Below are 18,856 nucleotides of genomic sequence, written 5' to 3' on the forward strand. Positions count from 1 at the left end.
TCCTGTGCATTTGAATCACCTGCGCGTCTCATTAAAAATGCAAATTCTGATGCAGCAGGTCTTGGGTGAGGCCTAAGAAATGCATTTTGCCACCAAGAAATGCGAGGGTTGCTGGTTAGAGGACCATATTGTTGGTAGCCTGACACTACACTATGAATTCCTGTATTCTTAGAAGTTACTGACCATCTAAGTTTTCCAACAAACAAATCCTTTCATTCTTTACATTCCAGTTAATAAGTAAGACTAGGACCATCCCCAAATATCCACTCTGGCCACAGGCAGGGAAAAGTTAGAACTTAGGAAATACATCTTAAGATGAAACCGCCCTCCCCTCCAAAATCATGATTTTTGATGCCATAGTGAGATTAATGTTTTGGCATAGGCCAGAGAAGCTTTGCACGGAGATACTTGGACCCTTGGCTAATTGCTGGCAAACCTGAACATTTTAACCAGGCAGAACTTACACCACCCCTTAGTCTGGCTGTGGTAAATACTAGGCAGCAATTTAAATATCAAACTAACAGTTATTAAACCAACATTATGACTTCCTTAATCTGCTGGAAATGAAGAGATGTTTTCTTTTTGAAATATTCAATTAAGTATCGTACACTAAGGAGGACTGAGCAACTATTTTGCCAAATTTTAGGAAACGGTTTCTGGTTTCAAATAGCACTTAATCTCCTTGGATATGGGAGCAGGGCTGTGTGCTGTTAGTCTGAGACCTTTTTCTGGGACTTGGATGCGGGGAGATTTCAGGATCAAATAGGAAGATGAAGAGCAACACTTTTTTTTTTTTTTTTAAAGATTTTATTTATTTATTTGACAGAGAGAGATCACAAGTAGATGGAGAGGCAGGCAGAGAGAGAGAGAGAGAAAGGGAAGCAGGCTCCCTCCTCAGCAGAGAGCCCCATGTGGGGCTCGATCCCAGGACCCTGAGATCATGACCTGAGCCGAAGGCAGAGGCTTAACCCACTGAGCCACCAAGGCGCCCGAGCAACACTTTTTAAGTAAGAGGAAAAGACAAGTGGAATTGTCAAAAGGCCCTTCACCCTAACTTCTAGATCTTCCATCTTGTTCCTTTAAAGCTTAATTCTGGCCACCCCTGACACAGGGCAGTCTTCTCCAGGGATTTAGGGTCCAAGAGTCACCCAGTCCCTCTCAAAATAGGAATTGAGACAGGACACAGGCCTAATTCCAGTGCATGGAGGGAATATGGGTACTCTGAGCATCCCAGCCAGAACTCTGGACTTAACAGTTTGGGGTCTGTTTGTTTTCCTTATTAAAAAAAATACTGTTTAACAAACCATTAAGCCTCCGTAATTCTTGCCGTGTATTTAGATGTGTTCTATGTAAGGAAGCAGGATGTTAATAATCAGGACCCGCTGGAAATTGGGATCAGCCCCACTGAGACCGCCCCACGGGGATCCGGCTAGGAGGACGCCTGGGCTGTGGTCGGTGTGGGTCTGGCCAGATGAGGCTTCAGGAATGAGGAGAAGCAAACAGAGGTCTTGGAGTCTTCAAAGCCTGAAAGCATTTTCTTTCCAGCTGCCATATTGAATTAAACCTAGTATCAAAGTTCTCTTCTCCTTTTCCTCTCAATATTTCAGTCAGGACTATAGTCTCCAAGTACGTGCGTTTGACTATTAACAGGCTCTGCTGTAAACAGATGACAGTTGTGTGAAAAAGTTTACATTTGTTTGCAGGGCTGATATGCTTTGCTTACGTAACTGCAAAATGAATGCCGAACACAAATATATATCTGTAAGTGCTCTTTCTGGAAAAGTCAGGAGAATAAGCACAGAATGAGTCCGATCCACTGTCGCTGTTTTGATGGAAGATTTCGCTTAGTAACAATATTCCAGCATTCTGAAACCCTCATTAACAGGCTGGGCAATATAGTATCCTTTTAAAGCTTATTTAACTTATTCATTTATTTTCCTTTCTGGGTGGTCTTTTTCCTACAGATCGATAAGGAACAGTATGAAAAAATACTTGACCTCATTGAGAGTGGGAAGAAGGAAGGGGCCAAACTGGAGTGCGGTGGGCGCCCGTGGGGGAACAAAGGCTACTTCATCCAGCCCACGGTCTTCTCTAACGTTACAGACGAGATGCGCATTGCCAAAGAGGAGGTAAATACGTTCCTTCTGCTCCCTTCCCTTCTGTGCCATATTTTCTCGATGTGTGTGTACAAAGTGTCCCTTTGAAAGTCTCAGCCCTTGGGGACCCTGGGCGGCTCAGTTGGTTGAGCACATCACTCTTGGTTTCAGCTCAGGTCATGACCTCAGGGTCATGAGATCGACCCCTCCAACGGGCTCCACACTCACCCTGGAGTCGGCTTGTCCCTCTCCTGCCCCTTCCGCCCCCTTCCCACACACTCTCACACACACTGTCATTTCTTTTACTGATAAATGTTTATTTGTAATCAAGACTAAAAACAGTAAGGAAGTCATGAGGCCAGGCAAGAATTTCTAGTTGAAGACCGATCGGGAAGCTTAACGATGTCTAGGGGCTTCTTCCACAGCTCTAAAGTAATGGAAAAGAAAACTTCATTTCGTAGTTGCTTTCTCTCCTCTGCAAAGAAATAATATATTCAAAAATAACTGGAAAATGATTACATGATATGCAAGATTTTTTAAAATTAAACCTCTTTCTTTGTGATAATTGTAGATTCAGCTGTGGGTATGAGAAAGAATGCAGACAGATCCCCTCCATGTTTACCCAGTTTTCTTCAAAAATGGTCACATCTCGCAAACTATAGCATAATATCACAGCAAGTATGTTGACATTGAAACGGACAAAACGGAACGTTTCATCTGCACCTGAATCCCTCATGTTTCTTTAAGGGCCAAATCCCTGTCCCTCCTCTACCCACCCCCCCATCTCAACCCCCAGCTTTCCCTTAACCACTAATCTGTTTTCCATTTCTATAATTTTGTCATTTCAAGAATTTTGCATAAGTGGACTCATACTCCGTGCAACCCTTGCGGATTATTATTTTCTTTTCCACTCAGCTTAATTTTCTACAGATTCATCTAAATTGTTGCATCTCAGGAGAGTTTGTTTATTTTTATTGCAGAGCAGTTCTCTTGTCCTTGGGAAGACTGGATCCTCTCACTTCATTCTTCTTCAAAATTGTTTTAGCTACCCTCGTTCCCTTGCTTTTCCATATAAACTTTAGAATAAACTTGCCCACATATATTTTAAAAAATCTTACTGGAATTTTCAGAGGAATTGTGTTAAACATGTCTATCAGTCTGGTGAGAATTAACGTCTTGACTGCATAGACTCTACCAGTCATTGAACATGGCCTGGGTCTTTATTTATACCTTCCATGATTTCTTTCATAAGGATTTTATAGTTTTCGGTGTATGAGCCCTAAACATGTTTTATGAATTTATGCCTAAGTATTTTTTTGAGCTATTGTAAGTGGAATCCTTAATTCTGGTACGCATATGCTTATTGCTAGTATAAACAGATGTAACTGATTTTGGATATTTTCTTGATGTTGCTGGACTCAGAAATTCTAGGAGGTTTTTAGAGATTTCTTGGGAATTTGTATGTAGACAATTATGTCATCTACAAATAGGAAAAAGGATATTCCTTCTCATCTGTATGCTTTTTCTTTTGCTTGTCTTTTTCGTTTGCTAGAATTCTGGAATTATGTTGAATAAGAGTAGCAAGAGTGAGCATCTTTGCTTTGTTCCCTATCAGAGCGGAAAAAAGTTCACTCTTTGCCACTGAGTATGATATTAGCTGTGAGATTTTTCGTAAATGCCCTTAATCAGGTTTTGGAAGTGCCTTCCAATTCCCAATTTGTTGAGAGGAAAAGGAGGATGGATTTTGTCAAATGCTTTTTCTGCATCAACTGAGATGATTCTGTGGGTTTTTTTTTTTTTTTTCCATTCTACCAATGTGGTGTCTTGCATTGATTGATTTTTGCATACTGAACCAGCCTTGTATCTCTGGAATGATTCCCACGTGGTGATGGTGTATAGCTCTTTGTAGATATTGCTGAATACTATTTGCTAACACTTTTAAGGAATATTTGCAGTAGTTGATATTGGTCTATAGTTTGATATTCGTCTTCAGTTTGAGGGATATTGGTCTGATTGCTTTTATTTGTTTGCTTTGTTTGATTGCTTTTATTAATAATGAGAACCATTTAATGATTGCTAACTATGTGCCAGGTATAGTGCTAAGTGCCTTATAGTCAATTTAAAACATAAGTATATTCCTATGAAATAACAGAAATACAAATGTTTTATTTATGTGATATACAGATTTATATTTCTGACATTCCTATTCATTTTTGTAAAGTTTAGTATATATGTTTATATAAATGTTTATATAAATATATTTAATATAAACACAAAATATTCTCATTTAATTCTCACAGCCTCTTGAGAGAAGTATCAATATATTGTTTTCTTTTCATGGAATCTCTCCAATATAAGAAGAGAGCCTGTATGTGGTCTTTTCTTCCCAGAGACAAATACTCTCTTTTATTATTTTCACCTATTTGGACTGGTATTATTTTCTTTTTTTTTTAAAAGATTTTATTTATTTGTATATGTGCTGCTGAAGCAAGCACAATATTTTATTTATTTGACAGAGATCACAAGTAGGCAGAGAGGCAGGCAGAGAGAGAGGGGGAAGCAGGCTCCCCACTGAGCAGAGAGCCCAGTGCAGGGTTCGATCTCAGGACCCTGAGATCATGACCTGAGCTGAAGGGAGGCTTTAACCCACTGAGGCACTCAGGCACCCCAACACTGGTATTATTTTTCTAATAAAAAAAACTCAGAATATTTATCCAGTGTATAATTCCTACATTATATTTTAATCATTGGCAACTAAATGAAATTCAGCATTTTGAATTGAAAATTCTGATCCAATAATTTTCTTAAATAATGGCATGGTAGTTGTTTTCCGTTTCTACATGTCAAAGTTTTTTGAATCTTTTTATATCTTTATGCCTTTTGTATTTGAGCTCTCCTTTGAGCCAACTGTGATATATGATTCTGTTACCATCCTAAGTAGTAGATAAAAACCCAAGGCCCAAAGTCGAAAGGAGGCAGCTCACATGGCCAGTTCAAGGCAGCTTGAGAGTGTCATCTGCTCCTCATGACCACCCCTCCCTGCTCTGTGGGACCCACCGTTGCTCATACTAACCTCGTTACCACCCAGCCCCACTTAACCTAACAGCACAGAATCCCATGGAGCATGTGGGAACCGTTCTGTTAAAAAGTGATAGGGAGTAAATGTTAGGAGGAGGATTATGAATAATTTAGGCCACAAGTCAAATTTATAGATGAGGCGACTGAGATCCGTAGAGCTTAGGTGGCTGGTTACTGTTAGATATAGATATAGATGGGCTCTTCAAACGAGAAGGCTCTTTTAAGCCCATTTCTCCAAACTCACTATGTCCATTGGTTTGCTCCTGGCCAGTGGCCAGCCCGTGTCTCTTTAAACAGCATCATCGCTAGGTGATCCATTATTTCTTAGGCTTTTCTATGTTTGGACAATGCTAAGCATTAGAAAGTTTTGCCTCTGGCAACACATGAATCCCTCCTGGTATGTTCTGCTTGTTGGCCTCATAGCTTCACTGTGACCTTTCCCACATAAGAGCCATCCACATATTTGAAAATCACACTCATCCCCCATATGACTCCTCACGCTCTTTATGCTCTTGGCTGTTTTCAGCTCTTGTACTTCCTAATTTTCCTAGACAAATATATTGCAATTAAATATTTGTGAGCACAAGGTAATTAATGTTAAGAAGATGTAATCCAGAGATATGACATATAACTATATAACTAGGAAAGGCTAGTTTGCATTTAGGAATTATAAATAATCTACCTCGTGGACAGAGGGTTTTTTTTTTAATTTAATTTATGATATCTTGTAGGGAAAGAAAACTACAATACCATGGAAAAACATTTAGTTTTAACCTGTTACTTTGATTTCTTTCATTTTTGATGGTATAGATATTTGGACCAGTGCAGCAAATCATGAAGTTCAAATCTTTAGATGACGTGATCAAGAGAGCAAATAACACTTTTTATGGCTTATCAGCAGGAATCTTTACCAAAGATATTGATAAAGCCATCACAGTCTCCTCTGCTCTGCAGGCTGGGACAGTGTGGTAAGTCCAAAGCGCATAAAATCATCTTTTCAATGTTAGTCACATTAACATGTTACTTTGAACTTTGTTCTTTCCTTATTTACCTATCCTTTTTTGAGGTATTGACACTGTAGTATTTTCAGGGGTATGACACAATAATTTGATATTTATATACACTGCAAAGTGATCACTACAATAAGTCTGATTATCATCAGTTCTTCTCCAAAACTAATTTTTTTTCTTGTGATGAGAAATTTTAAGATTTACTGTCTTGGCAACTATGCAATACAAAATTATGTACTACAGTTGCCACGCTGTACGTTATGTCCCCATGACTTACTTTACACCTGGAAGTGTGTACCTCTATACATTTTGTGTTTTAGATTCCACACGTAAGTGAAGTCACGGTATCTGTTTTTCTCTGACTTCTTTTATTTAGTATAATACCTTCAAGGTCCATCCGTGTTGTCACCAATGGCAAGGATTTCCTTCATTTTTATGGCCGAGTAGTATTCCAGTGTACACATATCTCACATCTTCTTTATCCGTTCATCTGTTAATGGACACTTTGGTTGTTTCCATATCTTGGCTAGTGCAAATAATGTTGCAATTAACATAGGGTGCATATATCTCTTTAAAGAGGTATTTTTATTTCCTTTGGGTAAATATTCAGCAGTAGAATTGCTGGATCATAGGACAGTTCTATTTTTAATCTTTCAAGTTACTTCCATGCTATTTTCCATAGTGGCTGCACCAAATTCCATATCCACCAACTGCACAAGAGAGTTCCCTTTCCTCTGTGTCCTCTCCAACACTGTGATTTCTTATCCTTTTGAAACTAGTCATTCTGACAGGAGTGAAGTAATCTCTCAAGTGGTTTCAATTTGCATTTCCCTGATAATGAGTGATGTTGAGCATCTTTTCATGTGCCTGTTGGCCATTTGCATATCTTCTTTGGGAAAATGTCTATGTAGATCCTTCTCCCCATTTTGTTTGTTGGACTGTTTTTTGATTGTTTGTTGTATGAGTTCTTTAGGTAGTCTGTAGGTCAGTCTCTCATTAGATATGATTTGAAAATATCCTCTCCCATTCAATATAGATTGTCTTTTCATTCTGGTAATGGTTTCCTTTGCCATGGGGAAGTTTTTTAGTTTGATGTGGTCCCTACTTGTTAATTAGTGACATTAAGTCATTGATCAAAGCTGAGATGCAAACCCACTTGACTCAAAAGTAGTGATTCTCAACCCTGGCTGTGCCTTCGAGTCATCTGGGGAGTTTTAAAAATTAAACTGGACAGAGGCGGTGACCCTCAAATCCATCAGTTGTACCAATCTCTGGGACTGAATGTGGACTTTTATGTTAAGGAGTATTTTTCAAAGCTCCCATGTGATTCTTTGTGCAACTAGAACACAGAAAATGCTAAATTGATTCTTTCTGTAGTAATGTTTTCTGTCAGAGACTTAAAATCAAGCAAATTCTTAAATAACCAGGAGGCTAGTGGTTGAAGTGTAATTTTCCTATGATAAAATTATTAAGAAGATTCAGCATTACTATTAGATGTATGTATATTATCTCCAAATACTAAAACCTTACTACACACTAACCACTATCAGAAGGACATTCTATTTTTAAAAAATAATAACCTAGTGAGATATTTCCACTTCCATTGTACAGAGGAGAAAACATATGTTCCGAGAAGCCAGACACCTTCCTCAGTATCACCCGGGTACTAAGGGGGCACAGCCAGGGGTCTTGGGCTTGGAACCTCCCTCCTTTATAACAAGAAAAGGCTGTGGAAGGAGAATCAACTGACAAAGTTGATTATTTTGAAATTAACAGTTTTCTCTGAGTATTTCTTAGTTCTCCAATGACTTAAACTAAAATAGTTTCATTTCCAGTATAGGGTCAAAAGGGCAAACTCATTTTCTGCACCTTTTAACAAGGACAAGTTTTAGGTTTTTAACTCTAGAATGTGATATGCCTGCTCGAGTAGACTGAGCATATGACATCATTCTGCCCAGTGGTGTGGAAACCCCTAGTCAGGAATTCCTCTGTTATTAAAACAGAGGCATATTCTTACTGCTATTTATTCTAGAACATAATTCTAGTTCTGGCATTGTCCCAGACATAGTTTCCACTTGGTGTTTCAGATAATCATTGAATCCCAGGGTTGATTTTACTCATCATCTCAGAGTAGGGACCTAGCTTTGCAGAAGAACAATTAAAGCTGAAACAAGTTGTGTTTTGAAAGCATACATTTATTCAAGGAACCCTGCTACAGAAGGAGAGACTTGGAAGAAACTGTGGTCCAGTGGGAGATGTGGCGCTCTAGGAATTTGGACAGTAAATGCTTTTACTGCGGGGACGTCTGAGTATTGTCTCCGGATCACGTTCACAGTCAGACGTCCGTGCATCATACAGTGTATCTAGAGGGTCACGTTGTTGTTCTCCTATTACGGTAACATCAAGGGAGAGGAAATATTTTATAAATTTTTTTAAAAGATTTTTTTAATTTATTGTTTTATTTGACAGAGATCACAAGTAGGCAGAGAGGCAGGCAGAGAGAGAGAGGGGAAAGCAGGCTCCTGGCTGAGTAGGGAGCCCGATGCGGGGCTCGATCCCAGGACCCTGGGATCATGACCTGAGCCAAAGGCAGAGTCTTTCAAGCTCAGAGGCTTTAACCCACTGAGCCACCCAGGCACCCCGGAGAGGAAATATTTTAAAAGAACCTTGTTTTTCCTTTAAATTGTGTTTTTTCTCCTTATGTAGAATGAGAATCATATAGGTCATTAAATTTTGCTGTTCACCTTGGCCATCAGGAGATTGACAGTTAAACAAATTGCTTATGCCCTGCAAAACTGTATTCTTTTTCTTGTCTTGAACTTTCATCATCATTTTTCCTTCACTTCTAATTACTCATGTTCTTGTAATTATGTTTGTTCATAGACTATCTTTTAAATATTTTATGAAATATGGCAAGGGATAAACAAATCAATAGTGAAATCCAACTCCTACTAAGGCCCGTTAATTTATTCAAACAATTAATGGAAAAAATGAACTGAGTCATGTGATAAATATTACAGTTGCGAAAGATAACTGATTATAGCCTTTTACGTACACCATCCTCAAGGGATTTATAAAGCTTATGAATATAGGCAGTGAAAAACACCCACCCCACACTCACCAGTTCTCTGGTAACCGTGTCCTTTCGCCTATGGCTTAGGGGCTGTTCTGTCGTCTATAAATCAAACTCCAGTTTCTCAGGGACACAATCCGCTACACCAGAAGGACTGTCCACACACACACAGCTGCACCAGTCTCGTTCTTTCTAGGCAGTGCATACACGTTACTGCATTCTAATTTATACTACTGCTTTCAAAAAAATAACAATGAGTATGTTGTATTGAAATCAGCAGGGTTGTTAAGGTTGCTAACCTTCCAGATTCAGGAGTTATTTTGTCAGCTAGGATCTACAGTATACTTCTTCTTTTCCCAGGGTGAATTGCTATAGCGTGGTATCTGCCCAGTGTCCCTTCGGTGGATTCAAGATGTCCGGAAACGGAAGAGAACTGTAAGAATAACTTTCTATTCTGATAAATGCTTCCCTTGATCAAAATGTCACTCCAGCAAATCGATCCGTACTTGCTACTTGAATTAAAACCTGCCTCCGTTCTTTCCTAGAGATTCGTACTGTCAAATAGCTTTGAAATGCTGGATTCCAGCATAAGTGCAAGGAAGTGTTGGCAGGAGGGAACTGTAACATATTACGCTCCTATTATTCATGAGGGACCACACTAAGCACTTTACGTTGGTTACTGAAATGTTGCCTACTTTTAGAGCTTCTTGCTACGTATAAGAATGGAATCTATCTGGGAAATATTTCCAAAAAGGAAGCAAAACTACACATTGATGACTAAGAAATATGAAAGTATAATGACACTCTGGTCATTTGAATATACCTCTTTAAAAAGTAAATTAGTGTCTTTATCTCAAAAAGCTCAGTGTAAGAAGTTTCTCATTTGTGGGAATATTTTGATATGGAATCTAAAATTTTAAATTACCCAAATTAGTTCTTTTTGCACTAAAATATAAACTGAAAAGGAAATTTAATGATGGAAAAGATGTTTTATAGTCATCACTAGATTGAGAACATATATATAAATTCATTTACAAGGCTTCAAGTTGCTTTTGAAACCTGGTATATAGACTCTTTAAAAACGTACATATACATATGTATACACAGAAAGTGGTAGCAATATATTTGGTTAATGTTGTTCAAACAGTTTTAACCATTTCATCTCAAAATTTTCTTGTATTTATCGATATGTTTTAAAAGTCATAAAGAATAAAGACACATCCTATACAGACCTCATGGAATCAAGCGTAGGAAATCTGCTCATTCTGTAAATAGCAAGTAAGAATGAGCCTCAGTTTCTAAAGGTCATGAATGCAATAGGCATCTACTTTGTCGTTTAAATAAATCAGCAAAATTACAATGAAGCAATCATCTTCAGGGAGCCAGTAGAAAGGAAGAATCATAAAATGATTCATCCTCCTTCTCAATATGTGCACTAAGCATTTGCTCTGTATCTTAGGGCCCAGGAGTTAGAGACATGCGATACCCCATCCCATCCTCCATGTAACTGTGGTGGCAGCAAGAATTTCTAAAAGGATAAGTTGTGCAACATAATCTCCTCTCCTCACACTGTGAAGTGAACAGTCGTAGACAAGGAGTTCGTAAGTCGTGGAGGTAGAAAAGCAGATAAAAATGCAGAGCACAGCCCTGAGGGACACAAAATCTGGGCCGCACCGGAGTGTAACATTCATGGCATTGCTTTACCTCTCACGATTTCGTCTGTGCGATATGATCGGTAGTCGTGGGTGGGAACAGGACGGGCGGAACACACTGCAGAGACTCAGTGAGCTCCTTTCCATACCTAAGATTCCATAGTTTTAACCCTTGTGGGAACTCAGTGAATAAGAACACACTGGTAGCTGACAGAATCAGAAAAGACCGCACAGAAAACACAGGACTTGATCTAGGCCATGAAACAAATGTCAGATGTCAGGAAGCAGAGAAGGGAGCGTTCCTGAGGTTCCATGTGGAGCACTGCTGGGGGCTAAGGAGTGGGGAGTTAGTGAATTCTGATGGCTGGTGGGGATTTATGGGGTTGGAGAGTATGATTTCAGAGTTAAATAGGATACAGATTAAGAAGTCTTGCATTCAAGAAAATTGGCTTACCTTTTGTTGAGGAAGCAGTGAAAAACCATGGGTCTCTTTAGAATGTTGGTGGGGAGAGAATGGCAAAAGCTCATCTCGTAAAAAGAACGGGACGTCGTAGAGGAAGCGTTATGGGATCTTAGCCGACCTGCACGAGAATCCCAGCTGCACCTCTTGCTAGCCATACAGTCTGTTTCAAGTTGTCCCACTTTTGAGCCTCTGTTCCCTCCTATTTAAGATGGAAATGCTAACGAGCCCTTAAGATGGCTGTTTGAGAGGCCAGCGACACACTGTGTGTCCACCCCACAGCATTCTGTCACCAGGTAGGGACTCGGCAAATGGTTCCTTCCCTCGTTCCTTTTCTTTGTAATATCCATTATTACAGAGTCCCTTAACAGAATTACTGTACAAAAAGCTGTAATTTGTATTCTGTACAAATACAAGCTATACAAGCTGTATTCTAAAGGAGAGTTAACTCGTTCTTGGCCCAGCTACCTAACACATGTCCCTAAGAACGCTGAAGACAAAACAATCATAAGGGACAATATGACGAAAGCAGACCAAATATATCAATTTTGTTGAATACAGTTTGGTCCAACTTTAAGGTTGAGGCATAAGAAAATCAAGTAAGAGAGGGAAATGGAAAAATAAAGATCAAACATCAATAATTTCTTAAAATTCTGTTATGTACATATAATTTCCTTCTACATCTATGTAAATACAAAGAAGCGTTATACTGTCATTTTTTTACTGCAAAAATTCTGGCTGAGGATGCTGTTAATGTCTACCTGAACCCAAATTTGGCCAACTTAATTAAGTCATTTACTGCAAGATGTTTAAAGAGAATTACTGAAGCAGCAAACTTACGTGACTCCCAAGAGTTCAATTACAATTTATCCTTAAAGACAGAAGGGTGAATTCATCAGTTGGGAACAGAGTCCTCAAAGAGCCAAGACCAACGGTGCGCAGACCTTAGCGTGGTGGGAATACGAAGTCCCTGAACTTGGGATTGGTCTCCGTTCATGGTGCTGGCACTGGACTGAGTCAAACGGTAGAAACTCCTTCCTTTGCTCATTTTTACTTGAGTGAATGAAGTCACTGGAGACTTTACTAGTATACGGTCGCAAACTTAATCAGTTCTTAGCACCTCACAAGAGATTTCTTTCCTCCTGTCCCTTGCAGGAAAGGGGAGCATGAAAGTGCTATAAACTACCGGGCTTACAGAGAAAGCACATGAATCTATTTGTTCGGTTACATGCTCCAAGTCAGTGTAGCAAACATTATCCCCGTGCCCACTGAAGTGGCACCAGGCTATGTTCTGGGGACAGAGAGAGAAAGTTGTAACTTGCTTACCGGGATCTTATCACTACAGCAATGGACCCGGGTGAGAAGCAAGAGGGTCCCGCAGAGGTTTGCTGGAAAGAGAAATCTCGGGCCTCTCTCCAGACCTACGGAAACAGAATCAGCATTCGAACAAGGCCCCGGTGACTGGTACCTTGAGGATTTTAGAAGCACAGAACCAGTAGCCCACAGAGCCGCAAGACAAAGAGAAATGCAAACAAATGTGTTTCGCAGACACAGGAATGTCTGTGCGTCAGGATACTTAGGAGCAGGACTTAGTTCAGCCAGAGTAGGACAATAATCACACGTAGTACTCTCCTGAGAGTTTCAAGTGTCCATGTCACCCGAAATACAATGGAAAGCCCATTGGCAAAAATCATGCGTTAATTTATCTAACTTTGTGAGATAAAATACTTACTAAGATATTATCCTTTAATGGGTTTCAGACAACTGAGGCTAAGTCCTTTAATTACTTTGAAGAACATGTTCATTGAAGCTTTCAGAAGGTATTTTCAGAAGCTTAATTGCCCAAGAAAATAATCAGCGTTAAGAGGATTAGGTTACCGCAAGAAAAAGTTGTCTTCTACATCCCTGTCTCCATCACCAGAAGGGATCGAGATCATTTTCCTCTGTCAGCCTGCATGTGCCCGAGTTACACTTTTGAGAGCGCCGCTACGTACGTGCGAGTCAGTCCTCTCACCAAAACAGTAGAGAGAATAACGAACCCAAGCCTTTTAGTCATTTCTTCAAAAGAGAGTAAATTACGGTTTCCAAAACTGGTAGGAGCTCTCCATAAACCCAATAACACGTACCAGGATGCTAACTGGTTGACTCAGGTTAGTTCTTGATCATTTGGGTTGGATTTAAGAGTTAGATAAGCAAATGGCAGGGGCTGAATGAATAGAAAAACCCTGAAACCACAAAAGCCCAAAGGTCTGAATTTGGGCCAATGAACTCTCTCTTCTCTCTCTCGAAACAAAAAAGAAACAAACTCTAACAATAAGGGTGGGTATTTTTGTTTTGTTTTGCTTTCCCCCAAATCAGGAGATACTACTAAACTACATACAGCTAGAAAATATGTTTCAAACTGTATCAGGGCACGTTAGCATGAAAATGCCCCATCATCATTTCTGGGCCAATCACACACAATAAAAATGCTAAACTAAGCTCCACTTGAATTTATGGTTTAACTGCACCACTCAAGCGATTATATATTACAACTTCTCCTCTTGTACTATATCTCTCTTATTTATTCGAACCTAAACTAGAAATGTTAAAATTCTTGTTGGACTGCACTATCTGGGTTTTTTTTTGTGGTGAGCTTGTTTATAGTCAAGCAGAACAATGTCAAAACTAGAAATTTATGTGAAAATCAACAGAACGCACATAGTCATTTAAAATGCAAAATAATAAAAAGAGCTTCAGAAGGTTCCCCACAAAGGGATTTATGTAAGACCAGATATCTTTTGGTTGGCTGGCTACTATTGGAAATGCTTCCATACTCAGAAAATATTTTCCATTGTCCCTAGCCAGATAGGCAAGAACAAATTTGTACTAAACCATGGACCATGGTCCATTTGTACTACTGTGTTAACTTCTGTGGGTTTCTCCCCCTCTCTCCAGGGGAGAATATGGTCTCCACGAATACACAGAGGTCAAGACGGTTACAATGAAAATTTCTCAGAAGAACTCATAAAGAAAGCACAAGAACGGAGCGAAGCATCCTCAATGACTAAGCATCTCCTACAGTCACTAATACATTGTAGTGGGTTTTAAATACAAAACTTCTGTTCTTGATTTTTCTTAAACATCAGCTAATCATATTAGCATTAAAACTACACATAGAAAACTTGACATGTAGCTTATTCTGAAAGAATCTTGTATCTTCTGATATGTGACACCCCCCCCCCAAGTCCTATCTGTAAAAAAAAAGGACGGATCTGATGTAACAGCTCTCCAAACTCCATAATGGCCATGCACTATTCTTTGTAGCTACTTGTCCAGGATAATCATGTTCTAGAAGAGGACCAGTTGTCATGTAGCTTCTTTCTCTAATGACCCCATAAAGTCCTTAACACACCTTTGAACTGCAGAATAGATCTGTTCTGTTCCCAGTAGTTGTGAAGTCACTGGAGTTTGTTGAGATGTCGCCTAGAATGTCGTGTCTGCTTGTCAAAGGAAGTAATGCCTGAAGTACTTCGCTGTAACCTAAACATAAAGCTTAATAAAAACAACCTTGCATGATTTTTGTTAAGTCTGAATTTTTTTAAAGACTATTTATTTATATGAGAGAGAGAAAGGAGAGCATGACTTGGGAGGAGCAGAGGGAGGAGCAGACTCTACACTAAGTATGGAGCTGGACCTGGTGGGAGGGGTGCGGGGGTGCGGGGCTCGATCCCATGATCCTTAGTGAGATCAGGACCTGAGCTGAAATCAAAAGTCAAACACTCAACTGACTGAGCCACCCAGGCCACCCTGGTTTGAATTTTTTAAGTAGAAGTTTTGTGTATGATTATTTACTCTTCCTATCACTGGAATTCAGTGTTAAATTGGACATCAAGATGCATTTAAGAATAAAAGTCTGGGCGCTTAGGTGGCTCAGTGGGTTAATCCTCTGCCTTTGGGAGTCCCGCATCAGGCTCTCTGCTCGGCAGGGAGCCTGCTTCCTCCTCTCTCTCTCTCTCTGCCTGCCTATCTGCCTACTTGTAATCTCTGTCAAATAAATAAATAAAATCTTAAAAAAAAAAAAAGAATAAAAGTCAAATCCACTCATTCGCTAATAGGTAAAGAAACGTATTTTCCTTTCCAGAGGAATTCTTGAAAAGGTAGGTGGGTGGCTTCAGTCTTTAAGCAAACATTTACTGAGTTTCTAGAAGGTTCTGGGTGCTACATTAGGTGTTATTAGACACACACAGCCACACAAACAAGCGAATAATGGATGTTCCATTACCTCAAGATGCTTTGCTTCAGTGGAGAACAAAGACACTATACAAAAAAAAAAAAAAAAAATTAATGATGGGGCATTGAAAGGGAATGAGAATTCAAGGAATCTGCAGAGCTTGGTAATAACGTACAAAAGGGGAAGGGATGACCTTTCACTGAGGGAACTGAAAAGAGCCTCATGAAGGAAATTTCACTGGATCTGAGACTTAAAAATGAGCAGATTTGCAGTGAATGAAGAGAGAAAAAAGTTTCTGTAACATTCTCTCAGGACATGTTCCTTTGGCGGGGGGGGGGGGCACCTGGGAAAAATTCTCTATCATATTTTCCTCTCTTGGAGTTTCATATTGCACGGTAGTGTATTCTAGATTCTGAGAAGTCCTATAACTCGTTCAGCTTTGTTTCATATGGATTTTCTTCTAGATTTATTTAACCAGACACTTTCTGTTTCTCCCACCCTCACTTAATTAACACCTGTTAACACTAAGGGACGCACATTGGAGGGTGCTGTTCTGAGCATCAAATTAGCACTGAGTGTTCTGACGAGAGCGTTGGGGATCAAGGAGGAGCCACTGGCACAGTTGTCCTCTGTGGACACTGAAGAAGTTACATATTTATGCCCTTATACAAAGAACTTTCTGTCTGGGCTCCCACAGAGAAAGTAAAAATAAGTGAATATTTTCTGTGCATACATATTCCAAAATGTTCTCAATTCAGCAACCCAAAATTTAAGCTTAATAATGTTTAGGATAACATGTTTTTCCAGATTCAGATTTTATAAACATAATTGCTTATCATTTTACTGTAGCAGATCCCTCAGTAACACTATTGTTAGGAAACGTAACAGCTGTCACCGTCCAGCTCCACAATGTGTGAACAAATGGAATTCTTTGGCTTCTTAGACCCAAAATAATTTCAACTCCAACTGCAAAAGTTTTTCAGAACTGTGTGGGCCTAGAAGACTGGCAATCCAGACTGTCTTGTAAGATGTGGGACACAATTATCACTTTGAAAACTGGAGGAATCAAAGGCCTGGGAAGAACTGAAAAATCTTTGGATGTTGAAAAGAAAAAGTACCCAAATACAGAGGCGGGCTGTGTTTTCCCAAAGCCAGACAGTGTCTACATTTTTTTAAGAGATGTGTTTAAAACCATGCATAAATAAATTAATAGGTAGACAAGTTAATATTGTAATGGCAACCCACCAGAACATTCTACAATGTAAAACAAAGAGGTGAAAGACAAAAGCCAGAAGCAACTTTAAATATTTGAAAATTAAATCTTCATTGTATAAATAAGAGATTACAGGATTAAACAAAATACCTGTTTCATATTGGCTTGTCCTGAGCCTCTAGACATTATTTTTCTTTCTTTTCCTCCAATTTATGAAGCTATGCTGGCAGTAATTCTTCCAACCTTGAAAAGTTAGAGGGTATTTTATTAGTCCATGTGCTACAGAAAATATAATAAGGAATTTTATCATGAAGAATTCGGTTCTGCAATCATTAATGTGATATCACTGTCCTCATTATCCACATGATAGAAAGTATTTTCTGCTCAGGGAATACCAAACGAAGTTAGAACTAACTGTTCAGGCAGAGGCAATGTCAGGGATCAGACAACACAGATTTTCAAATGTCCTAGTGGCTTCCCACCTCTTTTCCCCCCGACCCCATTTTTTTTTTTTTAGAATGCATGATTCTTTCTGCATTATATTGTAATATCCAAGGAGAAATTGGAGGAAAATATTTTTCTTAAAATTTTCTGTGGCCAATTCAAAATAGAGCTAACTCAACGTAGAGGATTTTGACCATTTCTTTACATACTTGGAGGGAGTGAGGAACCTCCCCTTTGCATGGGTAATGCATGATTTTTATTTTTGTCTCATTTCACTTGGACGTTTAGAAGTACACATACACCACCAGGTTATGTTTTCACATGAAGCGCAAGTTCCCGATTAGAACTTCATCTGCTAATTTATCTTGGAACTCTTGTTTATATACACTCTGCAGATGCATTTGAGCCTTGCCGTTTTGATGGTAAAAGACTATACTGGGGACAGAACTGGAGATGACGGCTGAATTCTCCAGAAGCCAAAGTTCAGTGACTGCAACGAGGGCACAGAGACTTACTCTTGGAGTGTGCTGGGACTGGGATATTCTGGAAGATACGATCCTGCGTCAGGACACAAATGAAAGCCAAATGGCCCAATTATCACTCTGAAATTCTGCACAAGGGTAGTAATGGCCACAGACTTCTTGGTGGGGGCTTCTGAATGCCCTCTGTCCTGTCTCTAAGCTGGCCCTTGGATTCTGAATGATGGGATTATCCCAGGGAAAAACAGTGACATCCATGAACACTTTGGATCATTCCAGAACCCCTAGTAAGTCAACTTTCTTGCCAAATGAACTACCTCTGGCAAAGGTATAGCTTATCACACGTGTGATGTACTCACTAGTTTCACAAGCAGGATTTCATTCCATTTCAGAAATAAACATCTCTGAGTTTTATAGAAATGTTCTAGGAGGCTGACATGGTGTACCTTCAGTGGATAAGTAACTTACTTAAAGATTCGCCAAGCCTAGAAGAATATACCAAATATGAAAGCACACAATTTTTTTTCATTTCCCCCCATTTTTTAAATTAACATATACTGTATTATTTGCCCCAGGGGTACAGGACTGTGAATCATAGGTTTACACCCTTCCCAGCACTCACCGTAGCACATAACAATGCCCCTAACCCAGCCACCCTGTTCCTCCCCACAACCCCTCAGCAACCCTCAGTTTGCTTCATGAGATTAAGAGTCTCTTATAGTTCGTCTTCTTCCCAATTCCATCTTTTTTTTTTTAACTTTTTATTTTAAAATAACTTCAAGCTTTTGGAGGAGTTGCTACAGCAGTGCAAAGAACTCCCATATATCTTTTATTAACTAATTTCTAATATATTCCCTCATTCACTTTATCATCCCATTCTTTTTATAGATTCCCTTTTGAGAATAACTCTTGGACATCATGTCCCTTTGCCCCAAAATACTTCAATATCTTTTTGTTTTGTTTTGTTTTTCTTCAATGTAATTTGTCAAAACCACAGAGTAATTACCTAATTCAGGAAAATTAACATTGACAAAATACTAGTATCCAAAACACAATCCACGCACTATTTTCTCAAATTGTCTCACTATTGTCCTTGATGGCATTTTTTCCCTGTGATCCAAAACTTAATCAAGGATCA

General features: G+C 39.2%; 1 protein-coding gene and 1 long non-coding RNA gene across 4 annotated transcripts in view; one reads left to right on the forward strand and one right to left on the reverse strand.

The window, feature by feature from the left end:
* The window catches only part of ALDH1A1 (aldehyde dehydrogenase 1 family member A1), a 392,715-nt gene extending 377,788 nt beyond the window's left edge, over positions 1–14,927 (forward strand). For all 3 annotated transcript variants that reach the window (XM_044265890.1, XM_044265891.1, XM_044265889.1), the window contains 4 exons: positions 1,965–2,129; positions 5,985–6,142; positions 9,618–9,692; positions 14,307–14,927. In XM_044265890.1, the coding sequence (XP_044121825.1) occupies positions 1,965–2,129; positions 5,985–6,142; positions 9,618–9,692; positions 14,307–14,379 (471 nt within the window). In that variant the 3' untranslated portion in view covers positions 14,380–14,927. The remainder of the gene's footprint in view (positions 1–1,964; positions 2,130–5,984; positions 6,143–9,617; positions 9,693–14,306) is intronic.
* On the reverse strand, positions 8,370–18,246 carry LOC122917695. The gene is made up of 4 exons (XR_006386438.1): positions 18,078–18,246; positions 16,946–17,038; positions 15,634–15,668; positions 8,370–8,571 (listed from the first exon to the last, which is right to left on the reverse strand). It is a non-coding gene; the product is annotated as an uncharacterized LOC122917695 (long non-coding RNA).
* Between the last annotated feature and the right edge of the window lie 610 nt (positions 18,247–18,856).

Source organism: Neovison vison, chromosome 9 (genome assembly GCF_020171115.1).
Source record: "Neovison vison isolate M4711 chromosome 9, ASM_NN_V1, whole genome shotgun sequence".
NCBI lineage: Eukaryota > Metazoa > Chordata > Mammalia > Carnivora > Mustelidae > Neogale > Neogale vison.